This window comes from Amblyraja radiata, chromosome 6 (assembly GCF_010909765.2).
Source record: "Amblyraja radiata isolate CabotCenter1 chromosome 6, sAmbRad1.1.pri, whole genome shotgun sequence".
Classification (NCBI taxonomy): Eukaryota; Metazoa; Chordata; class Chondrichthyes; order Rajiformes; family Rajidae; genus Amblyraja; species Amblyraja radiata.
In genome coordinates, this window is record NC_045961.1 from 99400576 (window position 1) to 99424914 (window position 24339).

General features: G+C 42.1%; 2 protein-coding genes across 3 annotated transcripts in view; one reads left to right on the forward strand and one right to left on the reverse strand.

The window, feature by feature from the left end:
• LOC116974634 (interleukin-5 receptor subunit alpha-like) overlaps nt 1–24339 on the forward strand; it is a 300632-nt gene that overhangs the window by 148392 nt on the left and 127901 nt on the right. The window lies entirely within an intron of this gene.
• The window catches only part of LOC116974633 (interleukin-5 receptor subunit alpha-like), a 160553-nt gene that overhangs the window by 116957 nt on the left and 19257 nt on the right, over nt 1–24339 (reverse strand). The window contains exons 2-5 of one of the 2 annotated variants that reach the window (XM_033023316.1): nt 12374–12486; nt 7041–7183; nt 5810–5942; nt 3912–4032 (exon numbers count right to left, since the gene is read on the reverse strand). In XM_033023316.1, coding sequence (XP_032879207.1) covers nt 3912–4032; nt 5810–5942; nt 7041–7183; nt 12374–12486 — 510 coding nt within the window. The remainder of the gene's footprint in view (nt 1–3911; nt 4033–5809; nt 5943–7040; nt 7184–12373; nt 12487–24339) is intronic. The other variant, XM_033023317.1, reaches the window with a different exon arrangement.

The window sequence follows — 24339 nt, forward strand, 5'->3', positions numbered from 1 at the left end:
GCGAGTAGACTGAACCTTAGGAGTGAAGACATCACGCTTATCGTCCATGGAGTTGGGGGGATGAAGGTCCACGTAGAGACGATGCGCTACCTTCTAAAGATCCGAGTGAAGACTCCCAAGGGCACACTCAAGTCGCACCAGTTAGTTTGTTATGGATTGGACAGCATTGCAGATGTTCACAAACATGTGACACCACAGCAGCTGCAAAAGTTCTTTCCAGATGTCCCACTTGAGGAACTTGTGAGACCAAAAGAGATACATTTGCTCATAAGCCATAGAGAAGGTCAGCTAGCGCCTCAGAGGATTAGAACTGTTGGAGATCTCATTCTGTGGGATGGACCACTAGGAAAGACTGTTGGAGGTTGCCATCCTGAGCTGTTTGAGAAGCTTACCATGTCAGCCCACATGTCCAAAACACACTTCGCAAGATCAATGAGAGCAGCTGCTTTAAAGTATGAGGAGCTCACTGCCCCAGTCCCTGAGGAACTTTCACCAAACGGACAGGTCGCCGTCAAAGTTCAGAAGTCACGTACATCAACCGCCAATCGGGACTTCTTGGATTGGTGGAAGTGGGATAGCATTGGAGCAGCATGCGAGCCAAAGTGCGGGGGTTGCCGCTGTGGAAACTGCCAGCCAGGCGGAAAAGAAATGACTCTTGCTGAAGAGAGAGAGCTCGAAGTGGTAAGGGAAGGCCTCACCTACGTAACAGGAGACCGTCACAGTAAAGACCCACATTGGCATGCTAGCTATCCTTGGTTGGAAGACCCAGCTTCTCTACCAAATAATAAAAGTACAGTGGAAGCCACATTTCTCAGGACGGAGAGGCAGCTATCCAGAGAACCTGAATGGAAAAGTGCCTACACAGCTCAGGTGCACGACATGGTGGACCGAAAGGCTGCAATCAAATTGTCCGAAGTCATGATTGCAAACTGGAAGGGACCAGTGTGGTATGTGAGTCACCTTATTGCTCCAAACCCCCACTCTGTCACAACCCCAGTGAGACTAGTGTGGAACAGCAGCCAAAAGTGCAATGGTGTCAGCTTAAATGATTTGCTGATGAAAGGTCCAGACGTCCTCAACCAAATTCGCGCCGTCCTCCTCAGATTCAGAGGCGGAATCTATGCTGCTCTGGGAGACATAAAGAAGATGTATAACTCAGTCTGGTTGGAGGACCGTGAAGTACACTTACACAGATTCCTCTGGCGAGATTCCGAGGACGAGGAGCTGGGAGAGTATGCTATCACAAGAGTGAACATCGGAGACAAACCTGCGGGGTGCATTGCACAGTTGGCAATGCGTGAGACTGCTAATCTTCCTTCTTTTACTCACCTCAAGGATGAGCAGCAAGTACTCCAGAAAGACAGCTATGTTGACGACATCCTCACATCTCACAACAGCCTCGACCAATTGAGAATCATCACAGCAAATGTGGAACGAATCCTAAAAGCTGGTGGGTTTGAGCTCAAGCCTTGGGTTCTGTCTGGCCAAAGTGGGAGGAAGGAGGACAATAATGCTTTAAAGAAAAGCAAAACAAAAAGCATGATCCTACCAAACCAAATGCATGGTGATGATAACAAGGCACTTGGTCTGGGCTACATTGTTGAAGAGGACATGCTCCACGTTATGGTGGGAATCAATTTCTCCAAGAGAAAGAAAAAGATGCGGCTTGGTCAAAGCCTTCTACAAGAGCAAATCAAAACTCAGACACCAAATCCCCTAACAAGAAGAGAGCTTCTCAGCCAGGTAGCAGGGCTATATGACCCCATCGGCATAGTGGCTCCTGTTAAGCAAAAGGGAGCGATTCTAGTACGCAGAGCTTTCCAAGAAGCAAAAGAGGGAAGCTGTTCGGTCAGAGACACATGGAACATGGCACTCTCAGATGGACTCAGGGAGGATGCAATTAAGCTCTTTGAAGAGTACGAACAACTTGGAAAAGTCAAGTTCGTCAGGGCACTGACTCCCTCTTGCTCCGCAACTGAACCCTTGGGAATCACCTTTTCTGACAGAAGTGAGCACACCTACGGGGCAGTGATGTACGTGAGATGGGATTCAGACCATGGCCCAATTGTCAGACTTGTGGAATCCAAGGCCAAGTTAACTCCCTTGGACCGCAGAGGAGACGCTGTTAAAGCAGAGATGTGTGGAGCAGTGTTCGCCTCACATTTAAAGAAGTATTTGAGCTACACAGTCAAATTCAAGTGGAGAAGTGGTATCATCTTGTGGAAAGCCCTAAACAATCCAAAGTGGGAGGCCATCTCTTTGACAGGAGTCATTACAGTAAGAGAACGAGAAAATGCTCTAAAAGACATTTTTTGTGCTGCGCAATTGGGCACAACTTTCCCAAGCACCACAACAGATCGACTGGTAGCCTATAAAGACCAAGATTCTGGGCTGATGGTTTGTGGTGGCAGAGTGCAGAGCTTTGAAGAGGATAAAGTTGCTGTTCCCATCCTACCCGTTGATGCCTGGGTGTCCATGCTGCTAGCTCGGGAGGCTCACAGGGAGAGTCATGACGGAGTGGCTGGGACCTTGCTTAAAATGAGAAAAAAGGCTTGGGTCATAAAAGGAAGGAGAATTGCTCAAAAAGTTGTTGATCACTGCATAATCTGCAAGAAAGCAAAAGCAAAGAAATGTCAACAAGTAATGAGTGATCTGCCGCCTGAAAGAACTGAACCTGCTGCTCCTTTTGAGTTTACAACAGTAGACCTCTTTGGACCCTACCACGTACACGATGACGTCAAGAAGAGGGTAAAACTCAAAGTCTGGGGAGTTGTCTTACTTCCAGTAGAAGAACAAGACAAAAATGCATCAGGTGACTAAGTTCAAACCCCCATTCAAAGTTTGACTTTAAAGCGTCGATCTCCCAAGTGGTTCCATTGGAAGATCGAGTGGGAGGTGTCAAGTCAAACTGAAATGCAAGAAACTTGCGAGCAGAGAAATGCTACAATTGAAATCACGAGAAGTGATTAAAGTGGGCGGAACCCCAGCCTGCCGAGTTCTGCCTGGGGGTCAAAAAGGACAGAGCACCAGAAGCCAGTGAAGGAGGGACAAGAAACTTGCGAGCAGTGAATCCAGCAGTAAATCAAAAAGACTGTCCGAAAAGACTGCCGCGAGAGCCAGAAAAGGCAAGCAGGACTGATTTTTCTACAGACCCGATTGGCAGCCGGTTTTTCACCTGATAAAGACCTAAACTGATAAAAACTAATCTGCCAAAATAAAAGAAGGAGGAAATAAAAGGTGGAAAAGAAGTGTTTGGTCTGAGTGAATCCAGTTCATCATTTCGGGGTAGATAAATCAAATCCCTTTCAAGCGGGGAAACTGCAAAAACATTAGAAGACTTGACAAGGGGGGATCTTATACAAACTTACAAAATTCTTAAGGGGTTGGACAGGCTAGATGCAGGAAGATTGTTCCCGATGTTGGGGAAGTCCAGGACAAGAGGTTACAGCTTAAAGATAGAGGGGAAATGCTTTAGGACCGAGATGAGAAAAACATTTTTCACACAGAGAGTGGTGTATCTCTGGAACTCTCTGCCACAGAAGGTAGTTGAGGCCAGTTCATTGGCTATATTTAAAAGGGAGTTAAATGTGGCCCTTGTGGCTAAAGGGATCAGGGGGTTTGAAGAGAAGGCTGGCACAGGATACTGAGTTGGATGATCAGCCATGATCATATTGAATGGCAGTGCAGGCACGAAAGGCCGAATGGACGACTCCTGCACCTATTTTCTATGTTTCTACGTTTCTATGATAGGCCATGTTTGGAAGGATATGGACCAAATGCGGGCAGGTGGGACTAGTGTAACTGGGACATGTTGGCCGGTGTGGACAAGTTGGACTGAAGGGCCTGTTTCCACACAGTACCACTCTATCACTCTATGACTGAAATATATATTGATTGAGATCCTTCTTTACCTGTAGGACAAAAGGAATTGTGCATCCTCCGATGCATCTTCAGTAATATCCCAACTGCAGTTCATGTACAGCTCACCATAGAAAATGCAAGTCAAGTTGCCAACTGAAGCGAATGATTCACCTGAATGAACAAAAGTGAGAATACATCCATCTTGTACATGTAGATGTAATTAAACATTCTTCTATTCCAATCCCATCATAATAAATCAAGGTTTCATTGGTAATATGTGTCTCTAGTGTCACGACTCTAGTGTCATGTTTATCACTTTGGTCTTGAGAGATACAGCACAGAAACACGCCCTCCAGCCCACTGAGTCTGAGTCTGCGCCAATCAGAGATCATCCCATGCATTAACACGATCCTATGCACTAGGGACAAATTTACAACTTACCGGAGCCAATTAACCCACAAATCTGCACATCCTTAGAGTTTGGGAGGAAGGTGGAGCATCCGGAGTAAATACACGGGGTCACAGAGAGAATGTACAAACTGCGTACACACAGCACCCGTAGTCAGGATCGAACCCGGGTCTCTGGCGCTGTAAAGCCGCGACTCTGCTGCCATAAAGATTCAGCTCATGAAAACTCATCATTATTGTGTCAGGACACAGCTGGGACAGTTGGTTGGCACAGTGCGATATGGAGGAATCTCATCACTTCCTGAAACCTAATTAAGCCTGAAACATTGTTGTTTAGTACATAACAAGATGTCAAACAGAACCTTAAGTGTAGTGTTTAAGAGACTTTGTCTGGGATATGATGGTAATGGTGGGATACAGATCATGTGTTGGGCAGATGAGATTATTTTATATTGGCATCATGTTCTCCACGGACATTATGGGTCAAAGAGCCTGTTCATGTCTGTGCTGTTCTATATTCCATGTTCCATGTTGTAGATGGTACAACAACTGAAAACATCAGTAAAACCTAATGGTCCAGGCACAGTGGTTCAGCAGTAGAGTTGCTGCATTACACCTCCAGAGGCCTGGGTTCGATCCTGACCACGGTGCTGACTGTATAGAATTTGTACGTTCTCCCTGTGACTGCGTGGGTTTTCTCCGAGATCTTCGGTTTCCTGCCACTCCCCAAAGATATACAGATTTGTAGATTAATTGGCTTTGGTGAAAGATTGTAAAATTGTCCCCTAGTGCAGGATAATGTTTCTGTACAAGGACCGCTGGTCGTTGCGAACTCGGTTGGCTGAAGGTCATGTAACCACACTGTATCTCTGAACTAAACCATGGTCTAAACTAAATTATCCACAAGACTAATTTACAGCTGACAACCCATTGATTTCTCTAACTTCGTAACCCCGGCATCCCTTTCTCTCTATCCCTCCCCCACCCAAGTTGCACCAGCTTCTTGTTTTCACCCAACAAACAGCTAACAATGGCCTGTTTACTTTATCATCATTACTTTTTAACGTATCTTTCATTCATTGTTCTTTATCTCTCTACATCACCGTCTATATTTCTCATTTCCCTTATCCCTATCTAGTCTGAAGAAGGGTCTCGACCCAAAACGTCACCCCTTCCTTCTCTCCAGAGATGCTGCCTGGCCCGCTGAGTTACTCCAGCTTTTTGTGTCTATCTACAAGAATAATTTATCCCATCGGTCACTGTACATCAGCAGTAATCCATTAGCTTTAGCAGTCTCTGAGTTGGTGCATGCTAAAGGACCATCAGCGTGTGACTTCAACCGTGTTAATTACACACTTGTATCATTGTACTGATTTGACTTTACACTGACACAACATGTGAAATCCTTGCCGCATCTCATTCCAAACTTTGATTACCTTTCTAGAAGCATGGTTCAAACGCCTCATTCCTTGTTCCCCATTTCCCCAACGAAAGAACAAAACAGAAAGCCATTCGACAAGCCATTCAAATGGAAACCCACCTGGCAGATTAAAGGTTCTCTCAGTCCAATTGCTAGTTATTTCTCTATTTTTAAGCCTCACTCGAGCATGTAGTCCTCGGTGTAATTCCAAATCCAGCTCCTTGTGATGTTTTTGCACAAAGTATGTTTCCATCTAAATTAAAATAAAAGCAAAATTAAAATCTCTTTGCGTTAATAGCGAATCGCAAGAGATGAACATTCGAGGTTGAAATGATTGACTGCATTTATACCTCACACTACCTCGGCAAGGCCAGCAGTATAATCAAGGACGAGTCGCACCCTGGTCACTCCCTCTTCTCCCCTCTCCCATCACGCAGAAGGTATGGAAGTGTGAAAACACACACCGCCCGATTCAGGGACAGTTTCTTCCCAGCTGTTATCAGGCAACTGAATCATCCTACCACAACCAGAGAGCAGTGCTGAACTACTATCTACCTGTTTGGTGACCCCTGGACTATCCTTGATCGGACTTTGCTGGCTTTACCTGGCTCTAAACGTTATTCCCTTATCAAGTATCTGTACACTGTAATTGGATCAATTGTATTGTCTTTCTGCTGACTGGTTAGCGCGCAACAAAAGCTTTTCACTGTACCCCGGTACATGTGACAATAGACTAAACTGAAATGACTGAAATCACTCATGAGCTATGATCTCCATTATTGGGGAATTACACATTTTAAAGACATTTGGACAGATTATAAGGTTAGGAAGGATTTGGAGAAAAAAAAGACCATGGGTGCTGGAGTACCTCGACGGGTCAGGCAGCATCTCTGGAGAACAGCAAGGTGATGTTTGGGATCAGGACCCCTCTTCAGAGACTGGTTAGCATGCAACAAATGCTTTTCATTATTCCTTGGTACACATGACAATAAACTAACCACAAACTCAAAAGGTCCCACCTGGAAACGCTATCTGTCCATGTTCTCCAGAGATGTTTCCTGACCCGCTGAATTCCTCCAGCAATTTGTGCCTTCTATTGTCAACTAGCACCTGCAGCTCCTTGTGTTGCTGAAGGATTTAGAGAGCTATGGGGCAAAGGCAGGCAAATAGCACTAGTCCAAGATGCCTCTTTGGTTGGCATGGACAAGGTGGGCAAAGACTTGTTTGTATAACTCAATGAATCTATGACTCCACTCTTTCAGAATGATAGGAATATGCAGACGGAAATGAAGTTAAAATGCCATTAAAATAATATATATTTACATATTTGGAGAGATTGGATGAAATCTACCTTGCTGTCTTTTGAATCGAGGTAGGTGTAATCTAGTTGGTATTTGATGTTCCCTGTACACGTGCAGTTTCCTTCCCATGAAAAGGTGTACTCTCCAAGACTTCTGTGGGTAATCGAAATATTTCTGGGTGGATTCCTCTTAACTTTGGGAGAAAATGTTAGCTGAATTAGTAAATGAACAAATGTTGTAGGCAAGTGCAAGGCACGCATTGTCCAAACTTTAACATCTTGTTGAACAGCCAAAGAAAGGAGCAGAAACACATTTGCAAATCTCTCACCGTTTAAAACAGACATCCCATTCACTACTCTTCTTATTTTCACCTGTTACTCAGGTTTACTTTCCTTTTGGCTTCAGAGATACAGCGCGGAAACAGGCCCTTCGGCCCACCGAGTCCTCCCCAACCAGCGATCACCCCGTGCACTAGCACTACTCAACACACTTACAATTAACAATTTTCCCGAAGCCAATTCACCTACAAATCCGTACGTTTTTGGAATGTGGGAGAAAAGCTGAGCACCCAGAGAAAACCCACGCGGGTCACAGTGAGAAGGTACAAACTCAAGTTCATGTTCGCATTTATTGTCACTTAACCAATTAAGGTGCAGTGAAATTTAAGTTACGACTCTGTACAGACAGCACCCGTACTCAGGATCGAACCCGGGCCTCTGGCGTTGTAAAGCAGCAGCTCTACTGCTACGCCACTGTATCTCCCATTAAAATGGTTCCTTGGGTTTTGACAGTAACTGTGTCAAGTTGGTATCTCAATTGGACCAGAAGGTGGTTTTGGATGACACGAGTTTTAAGGTAGACATTGTCGATTACCTAAGCAATCCTAAAACATTTTAATTTTACACATTGGAATACCTTCAAGATATGCTATTTTGCAATGAATATAAGATGTTTCTGCTGGCATTAATAAATTATAGATTTATGACCAGGCCCAATGCATATTGCAGCCTGAGTTCCAGCTGCATCTTAATTTTTTTCGCTGTAACTCGGTCCACGTGACAATAAACTAAACTGCTGGGGTAATGACATCAACCATAATAAGGTGAATACTAAAAGCAATGAACAAACAACATATTATACTATACCTTGATGTAAAAATATTTCATTTACAAAGATTCCAAATAAGCTAGAAAGAGTGCAATGAAGATAAGATGGGAAGACTGCAGAGAAAGTTTACGAGGATGTTGCCAGGACTCGAGGGCCTGAGCTACAGGGAAAGGTTGGACAGGCTAGGACTTTATTCCTTGGAATGCAGGGGCCGGGGCATGATCTCATAGAGGTGGATCAGATCATGAGGGAAATAGATAGTGTGAATGCACGGAATTTTTAACCCCGGGTGTGGGAACCACAAATCAGATGATATAGATTTAAGGTGAGTGGGGAAAGATTAAATAGAACTTTGAAGGGCAAATTTTTCACTCAGAGGGTGGTGGGTATATGGAACGTGCTGCCAGAGGAGGTAATTGAGGCAGGTACTATAACAGCATTTAAAACACATTTAGGGTGGCACGGTGGCGCAGTGGTAGAGTTGCTGCCTAACAGCGCTTGGAGCACCAGAGACCTGGGATCGACCCTGACTACGGGTGCTGTCTGTACGCAGTTTGTATGTTCGCTGGTCAGTGCGGATTTGATGGGCCGAACGACCTGTTGTTTCCAAGCAGTATCTCTGAAAAACTAATATAGCTAAAACTAGCCAAGTATATGGATTCAGAGAGATACCAGGTGCGGACCCGTTAGGCCCCGTCCCCCAAGGCAATATTCCACCACTGATCCATAGCCCACAACTGCGCAGGCACGGCCGAGGGGTTCCCGTTGTGACGCCAGAGATCCCCGTTGTGATGAGTCATGGAAACCCTCCATCAACTGTGCCTGGCCATCCCTCTTCCTACCCCTATCCTCCCCATTCCCCCTCATCCCCTACCCACCCTCTTCACCCTCCCTCTTCTTTCCCCTCTCCTCTTCCTCTCTCCAACTCCCTCCCTCACCGCTCCCTCCCTCACCTTTCCCCTACCCACAGTCATTCCCTTTCTCCCTCCATAAACCCTCTCCCCTCCCTACCCCCCTCCTCTCCCTCTATCTCCAATCCTCCCCCACACCTCACCTCCCCTATCCCACTTCCCCACTCTCCCTCGTCACATCCACCACTATCCCCTCCCCCTCCACTCCCTACACCCTCCACTCCTTCTATCTCCCTGCCCCCCACTCGTCACTTCGGTATCCCACCTCCCCCTCACAATGAAAATCGCGAGTTTTTAAACAAAGTGAAGCCTCTATCCCACCTGCCACCCCCCACCCCCCAATGAAAATTGTGATTTTTCTTTAAAATAACCTAAACACAATGTTAGCTGTTAATGAAAACTGAAGATTTTGATTTTAACATTTTTTTTCCAAAAATCACGATATTTTGAGTAAATGAGATTCGGGGTCCCATTATGACATCATTGTGATGTAGACGAACGCGGCTGATGGGCAGGGCAAGTGGAAAAGTAGTTTGAAAAGTGGTTTGCAAAGTGTTTTTTGTAAAGTTTAAAATGTCAATAACTTGTACAATATAACATCAATCCGAACAAAAGTTGTTTCAATTTCATCCCAGGACAATGGTGGGCCAAAATTGTAGCGTTATCGTGAACCGTTTTGGCGGGGTTTTGGGATCTCACGCACACGCATGCATACAAACAAACAAACAAACAATATGATAGTTTTAGTAATATTCTAGACCAAGTGGGACCCATTGGGTCCCATTCCCACAACGCAATATTCCACCACTCACCCAAAACCCCCAACTGCGCAGGCGTGGCAGAGGGGCTCCCGTTGTGATGCCAGAGATCACCATTGTGACACGAGTCATGGCAACCCTCCCCCACCGCACCTGGCCATCCCTCTTCCTACCCCTATCCTCCTCCATTCCCCTTCATTCACAGTGCTCCCTCCCTCTCCTCTTCAGCCTTCCTCTTCTTTCCCCTGTTCTCCTCCCCTCCCCCAGTCCCTCCCTCACCTCTCCATTCCTATCCTTTCCCCTACCCCCAGTCACACCCTCCATCCCTCCATAATCCATCTCCCCTACCTACACACCTCCTCTCCCTCTATCTCCAATCTTCCCCTAATGTCCCTCCCCAGGATCTCGATGTAAACCACCGGCGGCCCCATTTTCTCCAGCAGGGCGGCGATTAAGTTGTATGAGGCGGGGGTTGTCGTGGCGGGGGGGGGGGGGGCGAGCGTCCTGGAGCCGGGGGGGGGGGGGAGGGCTTAAGGCGGTGGCTGTCTGAGGGGGAGGGAGGGGGGGCGGGCAAGCTTTTTGGAGAGGGGGTGCGGGAGGGGAATGGAGAGGCTGAGGGTACCCGGTGCAGCATCTCCTCGCACCCATGGCCCGGGGAGGGGGGGAGGAATTAAAATAGAAGGAAACTTACCCATTGGGCCGTTGATGGGAAAAAAAGATGATGGTCTGAAATTGTGCAAAGGCCACACTGAGGACCCATGGGGTGTCCTTTGTGAGTGGGGCAGGGCAAGTGGGGCTGGGCAAGTGGGGGTGGGGAAATTATTTTTTAAAGTTTTAAACATCAATAACTTGTAACATAAACCATCAATCTGAGCAAAACTTGTTTAATTTACATCACAGGGCAATGGTGAGTAAGGTGGGCCAAAAATTGTCATGCTATCTTGTACCATTTTTACACAAATACAAACCAGGCAAACAAACGGACAAACAAACAAGATGAGAGTTTTAGTAATATAGAGATAGGCCAAATGCAAGCATAGGATACTAGATTAAATGGGACTTGGTCGACATGGACAAGTTACGCCAAAGGGCTTGTTTCCATACTGTATGAATCTATGATTCTAAACATGAGCGCAAAGTTTATTTTCACCCCTAATTTCAACCCTAAGACCCAGAAGAGTAAAATTAACAGAATATTTCACTGGAGGCACAAGAAACTGCAGATGCTGTAACCTTCAGCAAAACACCAGATACTGGAGAGTAACTCAGTGGGTCAGGCAGCATCTGTGGAGGGAATGGCTGGATGACATTTTGGGTTGGGACACTTCATCAGACTGGAAAGCCAATAGGAAGCAGGGTCCACACCCTTATTTCATTAGCTGTTTTCTAAATCCTAAATAAATTAAACTATTTTTTAAACCACAGGTAAAGCATTATTGTGGTGGGTTAGGGGGGGGGGCAGGAATTCAGTGAAAAGAAACATGCTTGCAGAGAGTGTGTAGCCTACAGAGTGTGCTAGTGTGTCGCCTATTGAAACATATAAGATTGTTAAGGGTTTGGACACACTAGTGGCAGGAAACATGTTTCCGATGTTGGGGGAGTCCAGAACCAGGGGCCACAGTTTAAGAATAAGGAGTAAGCCATTTAGAACGAAGACGAGGAAACACTTTTTCTCACAGAGAGTGGTGAGTCTGTGGAATTCTCTGCCTAAGAGGCAGGTTCCCTGGAAGCTTTCAAGAGAGCTAGATATGGCTCTTTAAAATAGCGAAGTTAGGGGATATGGGGAGCAGGCAGGAACGGGGTACTGATTGGGGATGATCAGCCATGATCACATTGAATGGCTCGAAGGGCCGAATGGCCTACTCCTGCACCTATTGTCTATTGTCTAACTCATTGTAATGAAGGCCAGGTTTGGGAGAAATCAATGGTTTCATGGTTACAATGGTCAATTGAGGGAAGATAATGTGCAGATCTTCAAGGACAGGGAAGGGAGTGGGGCGGCTCAACTAGGAATCGTCGCAGAAGGAAAGGCCTCCAGGTATCATGAAGCGAAAATCCGGACAGAGAAGGGAGTGCGGTGGCTCCACCAGCAACTGTCACAGACAGGTATCATCATGAACCCAAAATCCTCCTTCATCCCACAACAATTCTATGATTCCCCTGGAAAGTATTATGTTTAGAGATACAGTGTGGAAGCAGGACATTCGGCCCATCGAGTCCGCACTGACCAACGATCACCCATACGCTAGTTCCAGGGACAATTTACAGAAGCCAATTGCCTTGCCAACCTGCACGTCTTTGGAGTGTGGGAGAAAACCGGAGCACGGAAAGACCCAGGCGGTCGCAGGGAGAACAGACAAACTCCCTACCAACAGCACCCGCAGTCAGGATCAAACCCGGGTCACTGATGCTGTAAGGCAGCAACTCTACCGCTGCACCAACCTTTGTAGCACTGGAGAGGACAAAATTTGGTCATCACAGGGAAGGAACTCTTCTTAAAATAAGTCACTTGTGGCAATGATGTTTTAGGAAATTGTAAAGTATTGCAAACATTCGGGTTCCACCTTGTCGCAAGTAATTGAACATAAATCAGCTGAATTTACTCACTCGTTTCCTCCATGGAATCTGCATTTACTATCGAAGTCCAAAGAGCAGCCAATAACAGCAAAGATTTAGTCACCATGTTGACAAAGTGAATGCAATTAAACTTCCAGCATAACCTAAGGAAGAGTATACAAGCTAGTTAAAATACGTTGCAAAGAATTTAATTATCTTATAGTTGGATACAAAGCCAGAACTCAAATCCCTGTTCAAACATTCATCAGTGAAAATAATATTCAGTGAGTTTGTAACCTTTTCTGGGCCCAGAACGCAGATGTAATCGCGAGGAAGGAGCAGTAGTGTCTCTTTAGTTTCATTTTTAGTTTCATTTAGAGATACAGCGCGGAAAGAGGCCCTTCGCCCCATTGACCAGTGATCCCCGCACAGTAACACTATCCTACACCAAGGACAATTTTTTCATATATACCCGGACAATTAACCTGCAAATCTGAACGCGTTTGGGGTGTGGGAGGGAACCGAATTTCTTGGAGAAATCCCACGCAAGCCACGGGCAAAAAATACAAACTCCGTACAGACAAGCACCGGTCGCCTGGATTGAACCTGGATCTCTGGCGCTGTATGCACTGTAAGGCATCAACTCTACCGCTGCACCACCGTGCCACCTTCCATTAGACTTTTAAAGAGATTCAGTGTGTCACCGAATACTCTAACAAACTTCCATTGATTAACTCTCACCAACTCTACAGATGCGTCGTAGAAAGCATTTTATCGGGATGCATCCCTGTATGGTTTGAGAACAGCTCCATTCAAGACCGAAAGAAATAGCAAATAATTGTGGACGCAGCCCATCCCATCACACAAACCATTCTCCCTTCCACCGACTCTATCTACACCTCACACTGTCAGACAGGTTTGTAAGTTAATTGTCTTCGGCAAAATTGTAAATTGTCCCTAATGTGTAGGGTAGCGTTAGTGTATGGGATGATCACTGGCCGGCATGGACTCGGTGGGCCAAAAGGCCTTTTTCCTCACTCTAGAGGAGGAAAAGTCTAAGTCTAAAGTGTAAAGTCTACATAGAAAATTGAGCTGTAAATATAACAGGTCTTTATTCAGCACAAGATGGCAGACAGGAGCAGACCTGGAGTAAGAATCTATCCAAACTCAAAATAGATTGAGGTTTTATGCTGTTCAAGCATGAAAATAACAGCAGGTGATTCACTACACTCTCATAATAGCAATTATGCAGCTTACTTCAATAGTAGACATGATTCTGTAGAATTATATATTTACAATGGCAGCAAATGGGAGTCTTCCCAGCTGTTATCAGGCAACTGAACGGTCCTGTCAAAAGCTAAAGGACCTGACCTCCCATTTACCTATTTTTTGGAGATCTTTGAACTATCTTTAATAGTAAAATTAAACGAGAACTTACCAGTTTGAAGTTTGATCTTTATTTTATGAGGAGTTACGATGAGGGACTACGTGAAGAAGACCCCGTCCAGGCGCACACGCGTCAATCTCCAAAGCAGCGGTGTGAAATCACAGATAATAATTACCAAAGCATAATAGTAAGATACGTGAGACAAACATAACTTCCAGCTGATCTTTATGAGGGTGGGAGCGGAGGGCACGTAGTCCCTCATCGTAACTCCTCATAAAATAAAGATCAAACTTCAAACTGGTAAGCTCGTTTAATCTTACTATTTTACTTCGGAGTCACATGAGTGACTACGTGAAGATTTGAAAGGTCTGTGATTTCATGCCGTAGATTCAAATCCAGGCGTCTCACTGCATTGATTGACTCTTTTTTTTTTTTTTTAATTATTTTAATTAGAAGTACGGTAAATTACAATAATACACAACACATATATCTTAATACATTTTTTGTACCGCTTCATTTTTTTTGAGCTTTAAGAAAAAGATAGAAGTAAGGAAAGTAAAGAAAGTGCGCAAGAGTCGTGAAGTGCAAGAGAGTGTTGGGAAAAGAAAGCCCCTTAGAAAAGAAGTTAGAGAAGGAAGTGAAGTAAGAAAGTAGACCCTAGAAAAGAAAGAAAAAGAAAGTAAGGACAATCGCTCTATTATAACATTGAACTCCGCAGAAAGACTACCAACCAAGTCTGTTTTTGTTGTTTTACCTCCCCTTGCCAGGTCCTGATACCATTTATTTATTTATTTATTTTTAAAATTACTATTGCACCTCATGCTTGTAATAGGTCCATAAACGTAGACCACGTCTTTTGGAATTGGTTTGCTTTACCTGCTAAGAGGAATCTCATCTCTTCCAGATGTAATGTTTCAAACATATTTGATGTCCACATTTTTATTGTTGGTGTGGGCGCATTTTTCCAGAATTTAAGTATGAGCTTTTTTCCCATTATTAGCCCGTAATTGAGTAAATTCTTCTGATACACGTTTAATTCAGGTATACCTTCCGATATCCCAAAAATGATCCATTCTGGTTTTGGTACCAGTTTTATTTTAATTAATTTTGAAAAAATATCAAATATTCCATGCCAGAATTTTTGGATTTTTGTACAAAAAACAAAATAATGCGCTATGGTAGCTTCTTGACACAGACATTTATCACAGATTGGTGAAACATTAGGAAAGATTTTATTTAATTTAGTTTTTGAATAATATAGTCTATGTAATGTTTTGAATTGGATAAGCGTATGTCGTACATTGATCGAGCATTTATGCACCTGTAGTAAATGATTATCCCAGCTCTCTTTTGAAATTTTTATAGCTAATTCTTGTTCCCAGTCTCTTCTAATTCCATCTGTTGTGGGTATTTCTATGTTTAAAATTATATTATATAAGTACGATATTAGATTAGCTGATTCCGCCTTTGTCTTCATTGCTTCATCCAGTAAGTCGGAAGGCATATTATGATAGTCTTTTGTGTATTTTTTCAGATAATCACGAATTTGAAGATATTTAAAATATTGGTTATTTTTCAAATTATATTTCAGTTGTAGTTGTTGAAATGATAGTAATTTTCCCACTTCATACAGATCTTCGAGCGTTTTGATTCCCATTCTTTCCCATTGTATAAATGATTTGTCTATGATTGATGGTTTAAACGCTGGGTTATTGACTATTGGTATTGAGAGAGATAGGTTTCTTAATTTTAGATTCTGTTTTATTTGTTTCCATGTTCTAATTGTGCTATGTATAATTGGGTTTTTATTATAATTTTTATTATTCAAATTTATTGGTGAGAGGATAATCGCTCCTATATTACTCGGGGAGCAGTCCCCTTTTTCCATTACAATCCAGTCCGCCTGCTGGGCAGAATTGTCCAGCAGGTGAATCATATTTTTAATATTTACTGCCCAATTATAATACATAAAGTTAGGGAGCGCTAGACCCCCCCACTCTTTTCGTTTATTAAGGTGTGTTCTTTGTATTCTATGGGGTTTATAATCCCATATGAAATTTGTAATGTCTGAGTCCAATTTTTTGAAAAACTTTTTTGGGAGATATATAGGTATTGATTGAAATAGGTATAGAATTTGTGGTAAGAAAATCATTTTTATACCGTTTTTTCTGCCTATTAAGGACATCGGAAGTGTTTTCCAGAATTTAATCAAATTATTTAATTTCTTAAGTAAGGGATTATAATTGGCTTTAAACATATCCTGGTAATTTCTAGTAATTTCAATTCCCAAATATTTGAATTTTTCTGTAGCTATTATAAAGGGGAATTTCCTGAGGTGTGTTGATGCTTTTGGTTTTATCGACATAATTTCACTTTTGTTCCAATTTATTCTATATCCTGAAAAGGATCCAAAGTCCTCAATTAAATTTAATATATTCGGTATACTAATTTGTGGTTTTGTGATGTGCAATAGTACATCATCGGCATATAGGGATATTTTGTTATTTGAATATTTTGTATTATAACCGTAAATATCCAGGTGTGTTCTTATTTTTTCAGCAAGGGGTTCAATTACCAAAGCAAATAACAGCGGAGATAATGAACAACCTTGTCTATTGCCCCTTGATAGTTCAAATTTCGAGGATAATATATTATTAGTTAGTATTCTAGCCGTAGGTTTGTTATATAATAGTTTTATCCATGCAATGAAGTTATCTCCCAATTGGAATTTTTGCAATACTTTAATCATATAATCCCATTCTACTTGATCAAACGCTTTTTCTGCGTCCAGTGAGATGATAGATAACTCTTGGTCATGAGATTTATGTGAGTGCATTGTGTTAAGCAAACGTCTCAAGTTATTGAATGAATGTCTCTTAGGTATAAATCCTGTTTGATCCTCATTTATTAGTCTACTAACATACCTGCTTAGTCTACTGGCTAGTGTTTACGCTATTATTTTTTGATCCGTATTTAACAAAGCGATAGCTCTATATGAACCTGGTTCTTCTATATTTTTATCTTTTTTAAGTATTAATATGATCGTTGATTCAGCTAGTGTTTCAGGTAAGCTTTGCTCTTTAAAAGCATATGTATACATTTTCTGTAATCGTGGAGTAACTATGTCATAAAAAGATTTATAAAATTCATTACTGAATCCGTCTGGTCCTGGTGTTTTTCCATTCTTTAGTGTTTTTATTGTGTCTTCTATCTCCTTAGAAGTAATTTGTGCTCCCAGTTCCTCTTGTTCCCTCAGTTCTAATTGTGGTAGGTTACAGTTATCTAGAAATTCTGAAATTTTATTATTGTCTATTAACGTTTTAGATGTGTATAGATTCTGGTAAAATTGAGCAAATCTTTTATTGATATCCTTGGGTAATGTTAATAATTCCCCTCTGTCTGATTTAATCTTTAATATTGCATTCTCTTTTTCCCGTTTTTTCAGTTGGCGTGCTAGAAGTTTGTGGGGTTTATCCCCGAATTCGAAGTGTTCTTGTTTTGTGATTTGAAATAATGTTATAACTTTCTCTGACAGTAATTTATTTAGCTTGAATTTCAATAGTAGGATTTTATTATGTTTATCCATAGTTGGATCTTTAGCATTATCTATATCTAATTGTTTTATTTGTTCTTCTAAATGTCTTTGTTCATTCTTATTCTTTTTATTTTGATAAGCTTGAAATGAAATAATGACTCCTCTATTAAATGCTTTGAAGGATTCCCATAATAGCGTGGGGGATATATCTGGTGTATCATTTATCTCAAAAAATAGGTCCATCTGTTTTTTTAGATATATACTCCCTTGTGGGTCTTTTAAAATTAGCGAGTTAAACCTCCAGAACGATTTATTCATAGACATTCCTTCTAGTTTTAAAACAAAAGTTAATGGAGAGTGGTCTGAGATCGCATTAGTGTGGTATTTAGGGTTCATAGTGTGCGGAATTAATTTTGTATCCACAAGAAAATAGTCTATCCGTGAGTATGTTTTATGCAGCGTTGAATAAAACGAATAATCCCTTCCCGTCGGGTTTGCAATCCTCCACACATCTACTATATTTGTGTTTTCCATATATGTATGTAAAAGTTCACTGGTTTTAGATTTCATATTACCTTTTTGTTTATGCATCGATTTATCTAGATAAGGGTCTAAAACACAGTTAAAGTCTCCTCCAATTATAACATTTTGATAATTAAATTCTGCAATTATATTCAGAATGTTATTAAAAAATTGAGGGTTATCAAAATTGGGCGCATATATGTTTACCAGCGTAATTGGCATATTATTGATCTCTCCTGCTACTATAAGGTATCTCCCTTCCTTATCTGAAATAATATTCTTTGATTTAAATGGAATTCCTTTACGAATAATGATAGCAGTACCTCTAGATTTGGAAGTGAATGAAGAGTGAAATGTTTGGCCTATCCAGTTCGCCCTCAGTCTCGTCTGATCTTGATGTTTAAGATGAGTTTCCTGTAGAAACGAAATATCCGTGTTGTATGATTTCAACTGAGCTAGTATCTTGCCCCTTTTAATAGGTTCATTAATACCCCTTATATTCCAACTACATAGTGTGATTCCTCCCATTTTCTTTTGATTGTCGTCATACATTTTTACCTATTTTGATGACCTTATTTATTATGGTGCATTCATACCTCCGGACTCTGGTTATTTTAGGAGCATTTATATTATAGACTTCCTTGGTAGTTCCCCTCTGCGATTGTCCTTGAAAAAAAACCACATAGATGTGACATATTGTGATAAAAAAAAAAGTATATCAAATAAATTTACGGTGTCTGAGTTTCGGACACCGTAGTGAGTGGCCCACTCGTCTGTGGGGTACGACATCGATATCGCTTCTGGCGTAGATGTGATAAGGTTAGCCCCGCTGCCTTTATTACCCAAAACCTAGGGGGTCGGTACCGTTTCCAAATCAGTTCTATTTCACCCAGTTGCAGTATATATATATATGTTTCATTCCGACTTATCCAATCTAATCATGTATTCAGTTACATATATTCCTCACTCTTTATCTCTTAACTATTTGTAATTGGTTTTAGTATTGTTAAAAGTGAGTTGTTCGCTGAAAGGGTTAACCGAAGTCAGGCTCCTGGAATTATGCCAGGTGCCTGAGTCTCCTCCCCTCCCCACACGAGCTGCGGAACATATGTGATTACGGTTGTCTGCGTTATAAAGCAGGCAACACATTTTTATCAGTTTCAGTTGCTATTTCTATATTATTGTTAATTATTAATTATTATTAATTCTCAATATTTTATAAAACTGTATAAGCCATGTGATGTTTTTCGCTCTCAGCTCAGCAGATCGCCACTCCCATGTTATCAGTCTTTCCTCATTTGAGCACAGAATGTCCTTGAGTTAGATTCCGCAATGTTCAAGGGGAGATAATAATGTCTAGACACGTCTCGTGGAAAATCTGTTGCGTGTAGTAATTTTTAAAGATTGGTGTTGTTCACTTATTTCACTTTTCTTGTGATATTCTTGTTGGGGGAATAAGCAAATTAATTTGTTCATGACGTCTTGGTGATCAATCTTCAATTGTTGCTGCCTTGGCCACGATTTCTTGAGCGTATTTAAGAGATTCTACCGAGTTAATGAATGTTTTTGAGATTCCCATGAAAGTAATACGCATTCTGGCCGGATAATACACTCCACATATGACACCCTTGACACCGTAAAGAGCTTCTCTGGTCTGTGAGAACTTTCTTCTCTTTTGCACAAGCTCGTAAGGGTAGTCCCGTAGGAGTTTAATAGAATCATTTCTGTACATCATCTTCTCTCCGTATTTGATCTTTTTCATCAGCGCTTCCATAGTTGGGATATCCCGAAGTTTGATTATGACCTGTCGTGGGTAGGCATGTTCTCCTTGAGATCTTGGTTTAAATCTGGGTAGTCGATGTGCTTCTTCAATTACAGGTGCCTCAGGTAGATTGAGCACGTGTTTGATTAGATTGGCAGTGTACTCACGAGCATTGTCCCCCTCAGCTCCCTCTTTTACTCCACGTATTCGTATATTTTGACGTCTTGAGCGAGCTTCTAGGTCAACATATTAATCAGAAACTTTTGTAAGTTGGCTCTTGAGGCTGTCTATTTCTAACTTCATCGTCTGCATCTCTCCAGCCATCTCTTCCACAACAGCTTCCATATCTTTCACTGCAGTTACATTTGCAGAAACGGTTTCATGCACGGCCTCAAACATCTTTGTGGTCTCTTCTGCCACCTTATTAATTTTCCCCGTTAATTCTTCTTGCACATCATCAACTTTTTTTTGCAGAGCACCAATGCCCGCAAGTATTTTTTCATTACCGGCAATCAAATTTAAGTTTCCAGCTTTCAAATCATTTTTCAAATCTCTTACCGAGTTCTTTAACTCCTCCATTTCGGTTTTCTCTTTTGTGGTCATCTCAGTCTTAGATCGTGTAGCCATTCCAGAGACCACTCCAGAGGTCAGCTTTGCAGTTTCTTGATGTTCCTGAGTCTTCAGCAATTGTTTTGTGACTTTCCTCTGTGGGCTCTGACCTGGAGACGTACTTTTCATTTAAAATGACTTTCCCTCCGTTAAATTCACGGCGCTTACTGATGGCGTCATCAGCACCGCGACATGAGACTCCGGTAAGTTTTTTAAAAACGGTCCCGACCTCCAGACCCGATTTTAACGCGAAAAATCGCGATTTTTTCAGCGGAGCTATAAAATTTGCGACTGCTAACAAAACATGTCGCCACCGGAAACCACTGATTGACTCTGAATGAGTGAAAAACAATCAATAATATACAACCATAACATTGATGCAATCAGTTAGCGGTTTATTTATCATGACAAAAATTTCCCCCTTTATCCCAGAGGGGAACTTAACACTGAATCAAAAACAGCACCACCAAATGCCCCAGGGTCTGCTATTTCTCTATGGTAATACTTGTGAAACATCCTTTCACTTGCCCATCCTGCGGCCGCGAGGATATGGTCTATTGGGACATACAAGTCCTTGGCCGCCGATATTGATGCCGCCCTGGTGGAATGAGATTTAAATTTGTCAGTATCAATCCATGCATCAACCAGCACCTGCTTCAGCCACCTGGAGATAGTCTGCACTGCCACTTTCTTATGTGTTTTTTTATGGCTGATAAAGAATGCTGATTCTGCACCTCTCAAGTACTTGGTGGCTTCAATGTAACATCTTAAATGTGACACTAAACATAGTCTTGGATCCGTAGGATACGCTGAAAAAATCAACTTACACCCCGTGACTCCAGGACTGCTCTGTTTGAGTAAATCATAGACATAGAATGTAATTGCATCTGCTGCTATTACCATCCTATCTATTCGTAATTTCTGCAATGTCTGTACTCTCTGTGCTGAAACTAATGCCATGAGCATAACTACCTTCATGGTAACCCTGGCCAAAGACAGAGCTGAAATGGGACTCCATTCACAAAGTAACATCAGCACATCCCTCACATTCCAGATTTCTGTATACCTGGGTCTAGGAGGCTTGGAATTGAAAATTCCCTTCATAAACCTACAGACCAAAGGATGTGATCCTACAAGATATTGTTCTGACTCTCTCCATAGATATGCAGAGAGGGAACTTCTTGCAGTATTGATCGCATTATAACTTAATTTCAAATCAAAATAGAGTGTTGATAGAAACTCTAATACATCTGGGATGTCTGCAGTGTGGTATGAAATATTCTGCCTTGAGCAAAACACCTCCCATTTTCTTATGTAAGAAATGTACTGCTTCTGGGTACTATCCCTCCAGGCTGCTGCAATAACATCCACAGTACGGTCTGATAGTCATCATCCGAGATATGGCCTTCTTAGAATCTGCAAATCAACAAACCAATACGATCATGTAAAGGATGCGAATTGATACAGCGTGCACAAGTAGGTTTTCTTGTTTTGGAATAACCATAAGAGGCTTTGAGACCAGTTTTAACACTAGTGGGTACCATGGTTGTGTAGGCCAATCCGGTACCACCAACACTCCTGAAGCGGAGTCCTGTTTGATCTTTTGTAGACCTACTAATGAGACAAAAGGGAAGAAATGCATATAAAAACATTCCACCCCAATGTAGTGAGAATGCATCCACTGCTGTTGCACCTGGATCTGGCTCCCATGAAACATATTTAGGTAATTGGTGGTTCAATCTAGATGCAAACAAGTCAATTTCTGGCATCCCAAATTGTGCCACAATTTTATTAAAGTTGTCATGATTTAACATCCATTCAATATTGCCATTGAATTTACGTGACCTGGTGTCTGCAATTATGTTGAATCTACCTGGTAGGTAGATTGCCGAAAGCCAAATGTTTCTGCTAATACACAAGTTCCAGATAATGTTTGCCAATCTATCACAAGATTCTGACTTGATTCCACCCATGTGATTAACATACGCTACAGCCGTAGTGTTGTCAATCTGAACCTGCACATGCAAGTTTTGCACATTAGAGCAATAAGCTTTAAGCCCATAAAATGTACTTAACAATTCTAGGTAATTGATTCCATGTGCTTCGAGCAAAGGTACTTCTTCCACATTCCATCTACCTCCACAGCTGGTAATAGTATCAGTGGTGCCCCAACCTAGAGCACTTACATCAATCTGAAGACTGATAGCAGGTGTTTCAACCAGAATTTCCCTGGAAGCATATGAGACACTCCTGATCCACCATTGTATATCAGCAATTGCTGTTACTAGTAATTGCATGGGCCTATCAAAATGCCCCAAATGTCTCTTCAACGCTTGTACCTTTGCTCGCTGCAGTAGCTGATAATGCAGTGGACCAAACTGCACAGCTGGAAATGAAGCGATTAGTTTGCCAAGCAAGCTTGCCAAAGCTTGCCACTTGCCTAATTGATGGTTGATGCTGTGTAATGAGCTTGATACAACCCTCAATTAACTGCAGCCTTTTATCCTTGGGTAAAGTCACTATCGTGTGTTCTGAATTAATAGTGAACCCCAAGCAATCAATTATTGTGCTTGGAGACAATTTTGATTTATCTGGATGTATTACAAATCCCAGCCTCTCAAATGTGAGTTTGACTATTGACACCGATGCTTCTGTTGTAGCCCGAGTGTCACCCACAATTAAAATATCATCCAAATATGCCATCACCAAATGGCCCTGGGCCCTTAGCAATGCTAGGATTGGTTTTAACAATTTAGTAAATAGTCCAGGGGCTGAGGTTAACCCATTAGGCAATGCTTTAAACTGCCATTATTGATTCATCCAGTTAAACTTTAATTGTCTTCGATCATTACCATGCACAGCCACAGAGTAATATGCATCTTGCAGATCTATGCTGGCCATATAGCATTTTCTTGATATTAGCTGTATATAATTGGCAAACGTCTCCATTTTAAAATGCTTATACTATACAAAAGGGTTAAGACTTGTCAGATCAAGAATAATTCTACAGCCACCATCCTTTTTTTGCTCTAGGAAAAATGCTTGATACAAATTGGTGGTGTTGGCGAACTGACATTTCAATAACCCCTTTCCCACATAATATTTCAAGTCCGCTTGAATGTCCATATTTTCTTCTTTTGAGAAAATACGCATCCGACTTGGAACATGTTGAGTAGGAGGATCCAAATGTGGGTAGAATTCTATTCTGAACCCCATAATACTGCGCAGTATAAATTATTTAGATGTTATTTTTTCCCATTCTTTTAGGAAGAATTGTAACCTTCCCCCAATTTGCAAATGTGAAACACTTAATATGTTTCTTCCAGGACCAGACCCACCTACCTCAGGGTTGCTGGTGTCAAATGTTGTCCCCTACTCTTAGTGGGAACACTGTGACCTGCACGTGCCCCAGGAGCAGTGTGCCAATAACGTGTATATGGGAACGATCGACTTGTTCCTTCACCAGCCCCAGTCACCGCCCTTCAGTAGGGAAATTGCCTTCGAACAGATCTGCCAAGCACCGGTGGTTTTATCATTCCAACGGATTTCGCTTCTTCATTCTGGTCTTTCACCCTTTTGGCTAGATTTTCTCCAAAAAGCAAGTTAGGCAATTGTATATTAGATGGTTTACAGTGCCCTGCAAACTTAGGATGTATGTTAGGTCTTATAGCACTTTTACGAATACAGTTTATTTCAAAGTGCACGTTATACATAAGTGCTAAGACATCCTGTTGTGACGCAGTCACGTGTTCTTCATCCAGGTCTCTGGCAAAAGCCGTAATGCTTGACCCCAGCAATCTCAACACCCATTGTAATTTACTGCTGGGACTGCTAGCAGTGCGCAATTCTGTGGGGTTTCATATTTTTTGACAGTCTAATCCATAGTCAGTTCCTCCAACTGATGGGAAAGCAAGTAATTTATTGTCATTGCTATTTCTTCTGCCAACGGTTCCCCTTTCAGTCTGGGACCGGAGAATTTTTGGGCCAGACCTGGTATTCTGGGATCTGTTACTGGGCTTTGGTCCTCATATGATTCGTCATCCGAATCTTGCTCCCCTGGAAATTCCTCCTCATAGTGGGGCTGATCTGGTATCCCTGCTTCAGGTGTTTCCAGTGCTGGCTCTCCCATAGGCCTACGCATGGTAAACCCTTTTGCAGCTGCTCCCCTCACGGGCTCTCTCGTAGGCCCACGCATTGGCAGC